The sequence below is a fragment of the Anabrus simplex genome, chromosome 12 (genome assembly GCF_040414725.1).
Source record: "Anabrus simplex isolate iqAnaSimp1 chromosome 12, ASM4041472v1, whole genome shotgun sequence".
Lineage (NCBI taxonomy): Eukaryota > Metazoa > Arthropoda > Insecta > Orthoptera > Tettigoniidae > Anabrus > Anabrus simplex.
Window position 1 is genome coordinate 78,065,004 of NC_090276.1, and position 12,639 is coordinate 78,077,642.

The window sequence follows — 12,639 nt, forward strand, 5'->3', positions numbered from 1 at the left end:
GTATGGAAATCTGCGTAAATTCAAGTTTTGAACAAACTAATTGCAGTTTCATACCGATTTTAATGTGTGTGGGTTTTCCCCTGAATTTTATGAAAAATCTTATATAACGAGAATCCGCTATAGCGAGTAAATTTTTCGCCGTTATGGATTCTCGCTGTAACAGACTTATACTGTATTTGTTTTGCACTGTTTCTTTCATCTACTTACAATTTTCTGCCTGCATCAATCCTCTGTTGAAGCCATTTCTGATACACCTTTTTTTTTCTTTTTCATTTACACATTACCCTCACTTGATCATTTCACCAAGATGATCGCTTTTTCCCATCTTAACATGCAGCTGTTCCTAGGCATTCAGTAGCTGTTTTTACAACAGCATCCCTGTATACCAACCATTTCCTTTCTATGTCCTGAATTTGCTTGCTGTCTGTAGTTTGGAAATTTTAGCTTTTGTCTAATTTCCACATCTGGGAGATTCTCTATCCTTATTCATGTGCAGGCATATTTCACTTTCTCTATCCTAGGCCTCGAGATACTTCGTTCAGTACAGATCAGATAGTGGTCTGAATCATCAAAAAATCCCCAGAATAGCCACATATTCCTAGCAAATTTCCTGAATTCAAAGTCAGTTTTGATATAGTCTATTATGGATCTCATACCCCTCACCTCCCAAGTATAGAGGTAAATAGCCTTATGCTTGAAGAACACATTCGTAACTGCTAATCTCATACTAGCACAGAAATCCAGCAAACCTTTCCCATTCCTATTAGCTTCCATATCTCTCCCCCATTTACCAATCACCCTTTCGTATCCTTCACTTCTATTTCCATTACCACTATCCTATCCTTGCTGTTGACCCTGACTACGATGTCACTCAATGCTTCATAAAACTTGTCAATTTCATCCTCGTCTGCACCTCACATGGTGAATACACTGAGACAATTCTTGTCCTAATTCCCCCAACTGCCAAATCTACCCACATCATTCGCTCATTTACGTGCCTAACAAACTTTGTAGCATGCAATAGTATTCCTGATGAATATCCCTATCCCAGACTCTCCCTGTCCCTTTTTAACACCCGCCAAGTACACTTTATAATCTTCTATGTCTTCCTCGTTATCTCCCCTTACCCGAATATCATTTACGCCTAACACATCCAGATGAATCCTCCGCTGACTCAGCCAGTTCTACTTTCTTTCTGCCATAAGACCCATTTTAGTTGATAGCTCCCCATTGAATTCCTTATCGTTCACCAAGACTTCGTCTCATTACCAAAAGTCTCTCACAGTGCACCGGCACTGCCGGCGGCTCCAAGTAGCCTACGCTGTGGCCTCCACCGACACCGTGGCTAGCCCAACTTAGCACACTGAAGCAAAACGCTGGCAACCAGGAATGAGTTAGCAGGAAAATGTATAATACCCAATAACGGACCATTTATATTGGTATTACAAAATCCTCTCGCACATGGCCGAATTTAACCTTCAAATAATTCATGATCGAAGAGTGTCATCAGAAAACAATGTTCAATAAGCCAATGGTTCGAAATATAAGGCTTCAGCTGACATTTGTTTTAGAAAGAGAGTAATCTGCAAACTATGCACTGATATTTTTACAGAGATGCCAACTGTCAAGAAAGGCAATTAGTAATACAGCCTTTAGTGCGGGGAGGGGGGGGGGGGGGGGGTGGCGGCGGCGGCGGCCACAGAATTTTTCTCCCGTGACTTTACCAACTTACATATCATTGAAAAATCAATGATCAACAAACAATTCAATCAGATATAACATATTTAAAGACTGGCATTTAAGAGTGTACGACTCTTAACTGCTACAGTAACAGGTGATATGCAGTACATATCTGAGTGGAGGTTGAAGAATCATTTCTTTTGTTGAGTACTGTAGTTGCTCCCTTAGCAGCTTGTAGTTCCTGTTTGGTAAACGTACACTGGTGACATGCTTTTCCTTTTGATATCATGCGCAGCCTCTGCACTAACAGAGCACTTAACAGTTCGGAGTTCATATTAGCACGGAATTCAGTCTTGTTCTTCATCACGCGCATCTGAAAAATCGTGGCTACACACACTACAAAACGCGTGTGAATGAGATTTTGAGGAACGTAGTAAACAGGGCCATTCTTTTGAGTATTCCTCCCTAAATTGTTGAACTATTTTTGGTTTAATACTAGCTTCACTAGTCACGGTAACGTCATCACACGTATTTTCCTGCACTAGAAATCGCTTCATTATTTCAAACCTTTCGCATTTCCTAACACACGATTAGCATATATCCTAGAAGAAAAATGTATGTAAATTTGGCAACCAAAATATTCAACAGTCCCGCACACAGTATTCACAATGAAACGAAGTTTGTCACCACTTTGCCGCCAAAACAAAGACAAAAGAACTCTCATACATGCATGGAAGTCTGATCATGTGGCGAACGAAGACAACTACTCCGCAAGATACACCACATTGCAGATGCCTATTTTTTTCGGTACTGGAAGCACACACTGAGTTCGGTGCGTGACAAGTCGAAATGTTCTTGAATGAGGGACAGGAAAGGGGTATAAATGGTTACTGAGAAATCCGAAAATAATATTCTAATAATTCAAGCTGTAATAGCATTCCTTGTGTGTCCTTTTGATCACTTCATAAACTTAGATTTAAAAATCAACCAAAAATCGTAATTTGTGGTGTGTGAATCGTAAAGGCGTAATTATGATGGACAATTCGTAATTATTATGATTGAATCGTAATAGTTGGCATCCCTGCTTTTATGGACCCCAGTGCAAATGTTTCTATCTTTGTTGTCGGGTGTTTTACACGCCTTTTATTACACTCGTTACCGGTATTAAACAAGCCCCAGCAAAAAGGTTTTCGAATTTGTTCTCTCAACTTTTTCATGCCTTTTAATACCCTCATCTTTAAAAACGGCAAATAGCCTATATTCTTCACTGTACCTGTACATACAAGACGTAAAATACAGGCATTCACAATTAAGTATTTATTATTTTCCACCTATTCGACAAATTTTATATATTTTTCATCTAAACAGTGTTATGTGGCTGAAGATGTTGATAAAATACGAAACATGTACCACTTTTAACCATTAAATTGCCTTAAGCAATCATTGTATCGACTAGGTGGAAAATAATAAATACTTAATTGTGAATCTATTGAAGTGCGATACGGACCATGAAACTGATTTTATGTAAATACAGGCATGTCGGAAAAAACATATCAAGTGTTTACATATCCCTGGTGGATAGTTCTGGTGCATGTATTCAATAATACGTTTTCTTGCTTAACAAATTATATTTCCTTGTTCCCCAAAAAACGTCCAAACAAGAATTTACTGAATGAACTATCCTCTAAAATGAGTCATCCACTCTGCGCCATATTTTGAGGTGTATCACATTCTTACTTAATTTCAGTACATAACATTAAATTAAGCAATTGTGTATCTCAGCCTCTATTTCGAAAGCGTTTACTACTATCGGCCACGTTATGAACGCATTTATTACGGAAAATATTCTCTTTCATTTTCAAATTGTGTTTAAAGTCGACGAGTATTACTAATCGATTCCGATATCCCCTTCGAGTTCGAACGTCGACGAGAGAGCACACTAATGCACATAGCATGAAAACTATACCGAAGATGATTGTTCGCATTCGATATAATCGCTAGAATGCATAAATATCTATAACGGGAAGAAAAAAAAAAAAACTTGTAATAATGGATGTATCAGTGATAGGGTTCTTGCTGTAACCGAAGGATAATACAAAGTTTAATATAGAAATTTTCAAGAATCAGAAATAAGCTGTAATTACAACGGAGTCCTCGCTATATGCCGTACTAGCTATAGCGGGTTTCTACTGTAATTGTTGAATCCAAGAAGTCATGCGAAGATTTTAGCAATAAGCTGGAAATGCTTGGCCAGGTGGCAGGGAACACTTTCTGAGCAATAATAAGGAATCTTAGACAGGGAGGGAAAAAGCAAATGAATAGTGTTGGGTAGATCAGGTGAACTCATAATAGATCCCAGGGAACCACTGGACAGCTGGAAGGAATATTTTGAAAATCTTCTCAAAGTAAAAGGAAATCTTCCTGTTGACGTCGCAAACAACCAAGCTCATGGGAATGAGGACAATGATTTTAGTTAAATAACACTTGAAGTGAAAAATATGGTAAGTAAACTCCACTGTCATAAAGCAACAGGAATAGATTACATCAAACATGATCATCATTCATTTCCCTCGTTGAGCTCCCGCCAGGTTGGGTGTTTAGGGCACCTTCCTCTATTCAATCAATATTGTTCCTGATTAAATGTGTTCCAATCCAGGTTTCATCTAATTGCGCTATTCTTGTTCATTTAGACCTGAAATGGTGAAATATAGGGAAAACATCTTCATGGAGTAATAAGATTACCATGAAATGTTAGTAAAAGTGCCTTCTGATTGGACGAAAGCAGTAATTGCACCTATCTATAAACAAGCGAACAGGAAAGACTGCAACAACTACCGAGGTATTTTACTGTTCAGTATACCAAGCAAGTTGTTCACTGGCGTTCTGGAAAGGAGGTGCAATCAATAGTTGACAGTAAGTTGGATGAAAACGTGCATAGTTTCAGACCACAGAGGGGCTGTTAGAATCAGATTTTCAGTATGCGCCAGGTAACCGAAAAAATGCTATGAAAGATATTTAATGTTATTGGCTTTATGTCCCACTAACTACTTTTACGGTTTTCAGAGACGCCGAGGTGTCAGAATTTAGTCCTGTAGGAGTTCTTTAACATGCCAGTAAAACTACCAACATGAGGCTGACGTATCCAAGCACCTTCAAATACCACCGGACTGTGGCAGGATCGAACCTGCCAATTTGGGGTCAGAAGGCCAGTGCCTCAACCGTTTGAGCCACCCAGCCCGGCATGCTATGCAAGGAATAGACATTTATACTTCATAGATCTAGAGAAGGCATATAACAGAGTACTGAGGGACTGTGGGATGAAGGGTAGATTATTAAAATCAACAAAATAGTGATGGGATATTCGAGTCATTTGATTCCGTTCGGGTTACTGAATCGATACAGTGATCCGATTCAGGCACATTATGAGTCACTGTTCCTGTTACACCTGTGTAGTGTGAACTGATACGACAGCAGCAACAGCATTCAAGGCTTGCTGCTGCCATCTGGTCTTTATTCTACGAATTGCTTTCCTACGCATCATCCAGCTTTCAGATTCAGATTTCCGCTGCAGCCACCTCTTTGCATGAAGTTTTGATGTTACAGAGCCTTTCCCCCACAGTGACAACTGTATGAAGTAAGTATACAGAAAAAATATCGACACACAATCATCAGCATTTGGTGCTGTCGCTCAGGTTGCAAATTTCCTATCAAGTGCTTGCCTAGTCTTTTCTTAAATGATTTCAAAGAATTTTGAAATTTCACTCAAGTTACAATACTAAGATTCATTAAACTAATGAACAGAATAACCTAATAGCCTGCCTACTTACTAGCTACTTAGGAATTATGTTTTGACTACCTTTCTAACATGGCAAATAAATCCATCAATTATATAAACCTCCCCATAAGAAGAGGACAGCAAATGCAAGTGGGTATTGTTTTAAAGGAAGCTTAGAGCGGGAATCCATTATAGCGTACGATTCTTTCAGTGTACCACGGCTCTGTCTCCCCGCCATGTCCAGTGTGCTGATAATGAACCGTGTGTGTGTGTTGATCCTTGAGTGCACCGCTCAGCACTGTCTGTTGCAAGTCAGCTGAATCGCGTGCCAAGAGCCCACCATTCTTGTGAATTGATTCACTTGGACACTTGAGTGAATCGATACACTGCTCTGTATGATACTCAGTAGCCAACACTACAATGAAAGGCATTTATGTTGACAATTGTGCTGCAGTGAGAATTGATGGCAGAATGAGTTCTTGGTTCAAGGTACTTAGAGAGGTTCTTATAATCATCTACTGAAATGCATAAAGTGGCAGGGAGGGATTCAGTTTGGTCTATGCCTCTGACCTGGTCGTAATGGCAGACTGTGCTGAAAACCTGAAATATACGAAAATTGTGCCGTTGGCAAAAAGCACGATATTAATGAATTGTGTATTCCTGATTGGCGGAAGAAGAAGGAAAAAATTAAAAGTAACGGCGATCGCAGAGCCTTCCGCAGGCGGAGTGCTGTGTTGGAGCTTGAAAATACATGGAGAGAGCATTTCCAGGACCAGGACTAAAGTGATGTCCGTAGAGAAGAAACCTATGAAAACAATGTCAGGCTGCGAATACAACACTGGATTGTGTGTGTGTTCTCCCAGGATGGTGCTATAGTAAGGTGCAGTGAGCTCACAGTTGTGAATCAACAACATCCAGTAGTCAGCTTCCAGATGAAACTATCTTTACACCAGGCTGTTTTTAGACTAACTTTGCTGTACAGGAGTGGAATCTGGGTTGGCTCAACATACCTTATTCATAAGTTAGAAGTAACAGACATGAAAGTAGTGCAAATGATTACTGATACAAACAGATGGGAACAATGGCAGGAGAGTACTCAAAACGAGAAGTTGGGAAAGAACTCGTTGGATGAAGTGGTATGCATACACCAGCTTTAGTGGTGGGGTTGTGTCAAGCTAATGAAGGAGGATGGATTACCTAGAACAATGGACTTGTAGACCAAAATGATGATAGTTAGACTCAGTTTCTAATTATTTAAAGATAAGAGGCCACAGAAGAAGTTCAAAACAGTGTACCCACAGCAACTGGAAAGTAATGCAAAACAAATGGTAACATACCGTATAATCCCGAATACCACCCACACTTTTTTCCCCAAAATATTGGTTCTAAATCTTGGGTGAGGGTCGTATTCAAGCCGTTCATTCTCATAAATATTCACTATGTTTACGTGGAGTATTGAAATAGATTTGAATACGGTTACTGTACTCAATATACCACATGTAAATGGAAATTCAGGTCTTATTGTGTTTTAGTTGCGGTGTAAACAACAAGACCGATTTTTTCTCAATACGGGTACAGTGGCATGTAAATAAGAAATGTAGGGTAATCAAAGAATGTGGGAAAATATGAAAGCCGCTGCTGTGGATGCGCGATCATCATTTGTTTCACAAGTGTTGCTGGCATGCAGGGTGCGCGAATAGCTGATCTCATGGGATATCGTACTTTGCGAGAGTCGAGACTGTTGGTTACAGAAGTCTACCTCGCTCACATTCGAGTTCCATATCTGTCCCATGAAAGTGCAGTCTTGATAGTAAGTGATGGATTCAAAACGGCATCTGCGGTCATTTACTGTGCGTGAGAAACTTAAAATTGTAAGTGAAGCTGAAATATACGGAAATTGTGCCGTTGGCAGGAAGTAAGATACTGATGAATCATGTGTTCGTGATTGGCGGAAGAAGAAGAAAAACTTTTAAAAACGAACAGCGATCGCAGTGCATTCCACGGGCGGAGAGCAGTGTTTCCGGAAATTGAAGAACGACTCCACAAATCTATGATAGAAAAACGTGAGTTAGGATATGGTGTTTGTAGTGAAATGTGTCAATTGAAAGCACTAGAGATCTCAAAAGAACTCAAAACACAGGGTTTTACTGCAACCCACAGATGGATCGGAAACTTTTATCGGAGAAAGGGATTGTGCATTCGGAGACGTACGTCAAAATTTCACATCTCCCTCGGGCGTATGAAGAAAAATTAACGGCCTTTCAACGTCACATTATTCATTTGAGGAAGCAAAATTCTTATTTGCTGTCGCAAATTGGGAATGCAGACCAGACACCTGTCTATTTTGAAATGCCGTTGGAAAATACAGTGGATACGAAGGGTTCTAAAAGTGTAATCATCAGAACAGGTGGTATCGAAGAACAACGATGCACGGTAATGTGCGTATTAGCGGGTGGAACCAAACTCCCTCCATATGTGGTTCTGAAAAGGAACACACTTCCAAAAGGAAACTTGCGAACCGGTGTTACTGTTAGAACACGAGTCCAGTGGATAGACAGTGCGTTAGTTGAGGACTGGGTGAAGTGCATTTGGCAACATCGCCCGGGAGCTTTGTTACAAAAACGAAAACATGCCTGTGTTGGACAGTTACCGAGGACATACAACTGACGCCGTAAAAGATATGAGGAGGAAAGGAAAAACTTATCTTGCGATAATTCCCGGAGGACTCACTTCTATTCTACAGCCATTGGATGTGTACGTGAACCAGCCTTTCAAAACTGCAATGAAACAGTTGTTCATCGAATGGATGTCTGATGGTGATCACGCGTTACCACCAACCGGACGAGTGAAGAGGCCTGAAGTGGGACTAATATGCAGCTGGATCAAGACTGCATGGGCGTGCATTCCCAACAATCTAGTGTCCAAAAGCCTTAAGAAATGTGGAATTTCAAATTCAGTGGACAGTAGTGCGGACAACTATTTGTGGAAAGATGCCAGCGACGAAAGATAATATGGTGTAACTTCAGATGATGACGGTGAATTGTTAATGATCTGAGTATTGGACCGATTTTATTTACGATTTTTGTGATGATTGTGATGTTTGAATTTATATTTGTGGTCTATTTGAAGAAAATTAAACAGGTATGTAAGTTATTTGATTTTTTATTTCTTTCCCCGCATTTTGCTGTCTGAAATTTCGGGTGCAGGTCTTATTCGGTGCGGGTGGTATTCGGGATTATACAGTATGTGCTTGCAGCAGCGTCCAGACAGATGTGTGGAGGGCAGAGAGGTTTTGGAAGGAAACTGAACTATGAGAAGAAGTGTGCTGTCAACTCTGTTGAGGTCAGGGAGTTGATGATACTGTGGAGTGGGAAGCAAACAAGGGCAACTCGACCTGCTGAGACAATGGTACTGATTAAGAGAAAGGGAATAAAGGGACAAAACCTTGCAACTGTGACACTGAGATCATTAACAGGAAATGCATTCTACCAGTGTGTGTGAGAAACCTCGTGTTGAGGAAGGAGGTAAAGAGGTGATGTACTACTGCAGCGGAACCTGGACACAGCCTTAAATAAAAAATTTTAGAGTATAAAAAAGACAGGACAGAGTAAGAAACAAGGATGTCAGGAAGGAAAGCGAAGCGGATGAGGGAGGAATCCTGTACTGGAACACAGTTATGCAGGATGGTTGGACAGAGGAAGATGGAAAGGTGCCACAAACATCCCAAACCGGCGGGACCTGAATGAGGGAAATGGACAACAGAACTCACCTGTAGGTAGAAACGTGCACTCCAAGGGTGGTATCCTCTTTGAGTTTGCGGACCTTCTTCTCTCTCCTCTGGTCTGTCGTGAGCCGTCGAGCAGCGTTTGCTTCCTCGTGTGCCTTCTGTCGCTTGGCCATCTGCTCTCGTACGTGTGCCTCGATCTTGGTGGGATCCTGAACCGCTTCCGTTCCCAGGACACGCATCAGGTTTGATATCCTAAGCTGAAAGTTTAAACACACATTTAGCGAGAAAACACTACATATACTTTGTAGAATCAAGTCAAGAGAGTGCTCCCAACAGCTGGTTTCTGCTTCCCAGCTTGAGGGACATGTTGATGTGTGCCGCCCTGATGAAGCAGGAAGACTGTTCCCACACAGTCCTGCCACCTGTTTGTCTCTTTTCAGTAATAGTTATCTCATCAGAAATGGAACACAATGACAGGAACAGGGACACACTCCGATGATCAACGTCATCAAAGGGAGGAGTGACCATTTCAAAACCACCTCAGTTGCTCTGTACTCGTAACGAGTTGGAATGGGTCACACAGCAGTACCACTTTTAGAACTGAGAACACCTTCAGCCCAACTCTTGATTCTCAGTGCAGTGCAGGTACAGTAGTTGATATAAAGAAGAGACAGGAACACTGCACACTCGCTGCCATACAGCTAGTCACGTATGTCTCTCTTTTTCTCATCAAGGCTACCTGGAGAGACTCCCCTGCAACCAGAGCTCCAGTCTCTTGATAGGGAAGTGTTCACGACAAGCCACAAACTGCACAACACAAATGCAATACTTGGCTCTGATAATCTACCACTGGAATGTATTCAGTCCATGGGGTTTGAAACCACCACCTCCTTGGCTACGAGGCACAAACCGTGCAGCTGTGAGCCTGCATTTGGCACTTAACTGGTTCTTCGTCAGATCTGAAGCTGGTGTTCCGTAGTTTCCCATTTATGACAGGAACCTTAGTTCAGGCGACATCGTCGCCCTTCCCTATTCCACTGTTGCAAAAAGGCAGGTAGAGGTGGCGATTATTGTTTTAAGAGGAAGTACAACTGGGCAACCATCCTCTGTATAACAGTAATCAGAGGGAAAATATGGAAGGGCGTGAAAATGAAAGACTCCGTAGGCCTCCATACGTAATACCGTCGGGGTCGGAAAAGAACAAGAGTTGACCAGGGAAGGTTGGATAGGATAGATGAAAGTGAGGAGCCTGGCACAAGTAAGTGGAAGCAATGCCAGGACTCAGCTGAGGGCCCCGTGGTTGCCAACCCACGCTCCAAAGTTCAGAGCCATTGGGGTCCCTTTTAGTCGCCTCTTACGACAGGCAGGGGATACCGTGGGTGTTATTCTACCGTCCCCACCCACAGGGGGATGCCAAAAGGCACAACAGAGTCAATGTGAGTGAATGTTTGAGAATAAAATGTCTTTCTTTCCACTAAGCTTTCCTTCTTTATTTACGTATTTAGCTTATTTGCAAATCTAAAATAAGCGTAGTAGAAAAAGTAAGTTTCCATCAATTTTTACAAAAAGTATCATATTGATTCTGAAGCGTGTGCTAAAACGTGTACAGTAAAACCTCGTTAATTCGAAGTCGTTGGGACTCAAAAATCGGACTTCAAATGACGTGATTTCGAATTAACCGCCAATTCGCAATTCAGAAGTACCAACCCTTGCTGTGTTACAAAATATTCTAAGGCCCGTTACTGCATGCAGTTAACATTGATTCACCGGGCGAGTTGGCCGTGCGGTTAGGAGCGCTCAGCTGTGAGCTCGCATCCGGGAGATAGTGGGTTCGAACCCCACTGTCGGCAGCCCTGAAGATGGTTTTCCATGGTTTCCCATTTTCACACCAGGCACATGCTGGGGCTGTACCTTAATTGAGGCCACGGCCGCTTCCTTCCCATTCCTAGGCTTTTTCTGTCCCATCGTCCCCATAAGACCTATCCGTGTCGGTGCGACGTAAAGCAAAAAAAAAACATTGATTCACAGTGTATACCTTTCAAATGCCGTGAAAAAAGAACTATTTCCGAAATGTATCCAAGAAGGTGCATTTACAGTATTCAAATAATGCATTTTGATATCTCATTGGCAAACATAACCTAACGCAATGAAAGAAAGGAAAAAAAGCACGATTCAAAGACGAGGAGAAATCTATGCTGGCTCCCATGTGCAAGTGCTTTATTCATTGGATTACTATACTGTATGCATTTTAGATGCCTTGCATTTACACAGAAAGTACCCAATGCCCTTCTTCGAATTAGGCGGGATTTTGAATATCACTACGATTTCCCCCCATGGCACTTCTCTCTTACTTCAGAAATGTATACATTTGCTGCATCACAAAGTATTATAAGACTCATTAATACAATTCGAATTACGAATTATCCATATTTTGAATTAAACAATTCAAATAACATGCAAAGCTGTATCTCACGTTTCCGGGAACGAGAACTTCTTCGAATTAGGCAGGATTTTGAATTAACCGATTTTGAATTATCGAGCTTCTACCGTATTGGCTGTCAAGAAACAATAGTAGAGAGACCGCAACAAAACAGTTCAAAATGATGTCGAAGGCCAACATACGGTTTGAAAGAAGAAATGAACACAGACTGCAAGAACAACAATTGAGATGAACAGAAACATTTGATGGCTTCGGTGAATTTCTCAGGCACTTCAGCAGTTTGGGCACCTTCTCTGATGTTGCCCGCAAATAGGTTTAGCGAAATTCAGACAGTAAACGACTGCCATACGTCTGTTCTGCTTGTCGGTTTATTTCATGACTTGTCCTTGGCCAGTATAACAAGCCTTTCCTAGCTAAGGTTGAACAAGTTACTTGTGAAGCATTAGAATGAAGTTCATTTACTGCTTGGGTTTTACCTAACTTACCAATGACGGAAAATTACATACAAGTTAATCGATGCTGTGCTCAATCATCATTATCTGGAGCAGTTTCCAACCACAATATTTTATTCAAACTGATTTCCCTCCCACACTTCATATTATGGCACATTTGATCAGACATTTCAAAACCCACTTTGGCCTGATTGAACGAAAGAATGATATCAGATTTTGCTATGTTTTCTCTTATCGACTTTCCTTCATGCGCTGTTGAAAGCAGAATTAAGAGTCAGCTCTTTGCTCGCAAGGAACCAATGCAACTTGTTCCCTTTTGCAAACCATCCACTTCATGGTCCGTATCGATAAGTTAAACAATAAATCAACCAGAGAAATTGTTCCAACTAATGAACACTTTTCATTTTCCCGTTGCCAAATTTAATTTACAACTACTACATATTTTGTTTAGATTGACTAAACATCATCAGCTACACTTCTTGGTTTAGGTTGAAATTCATAAAAGTAGAGAAACATACAATTCCATATGAATCTTACAACAATATTAAAAACTTCTTTAGGTTGG

At 41.1% G+C, this 12,639-nt stretch overlaps 1 protein-coding gene across 4 annotated transcripts in view; it reads right to left on the bottom strand.

Moving 5' to 3' along the window:
- Positions 1-12,639, bottom strand: part of Prp3 (pre-mRNA processing factor 3) — a 139,748-nt gene that overhangs the window by 48,106 nt on the left and 79,003 nt on the right. For all 4 annotated transcript variants that reach the window (XM_067156483.2, XM_067156481.2, XM_067156485.2 and 1 more), the window contains one exon: positions 9,225-9,439. In XM_067156483.2, coding sequence (XP_067012584.1) covers positions 9,225-9,439 — 215 coding nt within the window. The remainder of the gene's footprint in view (positions 1-9,224; positions 9,440-12,639) is intronic.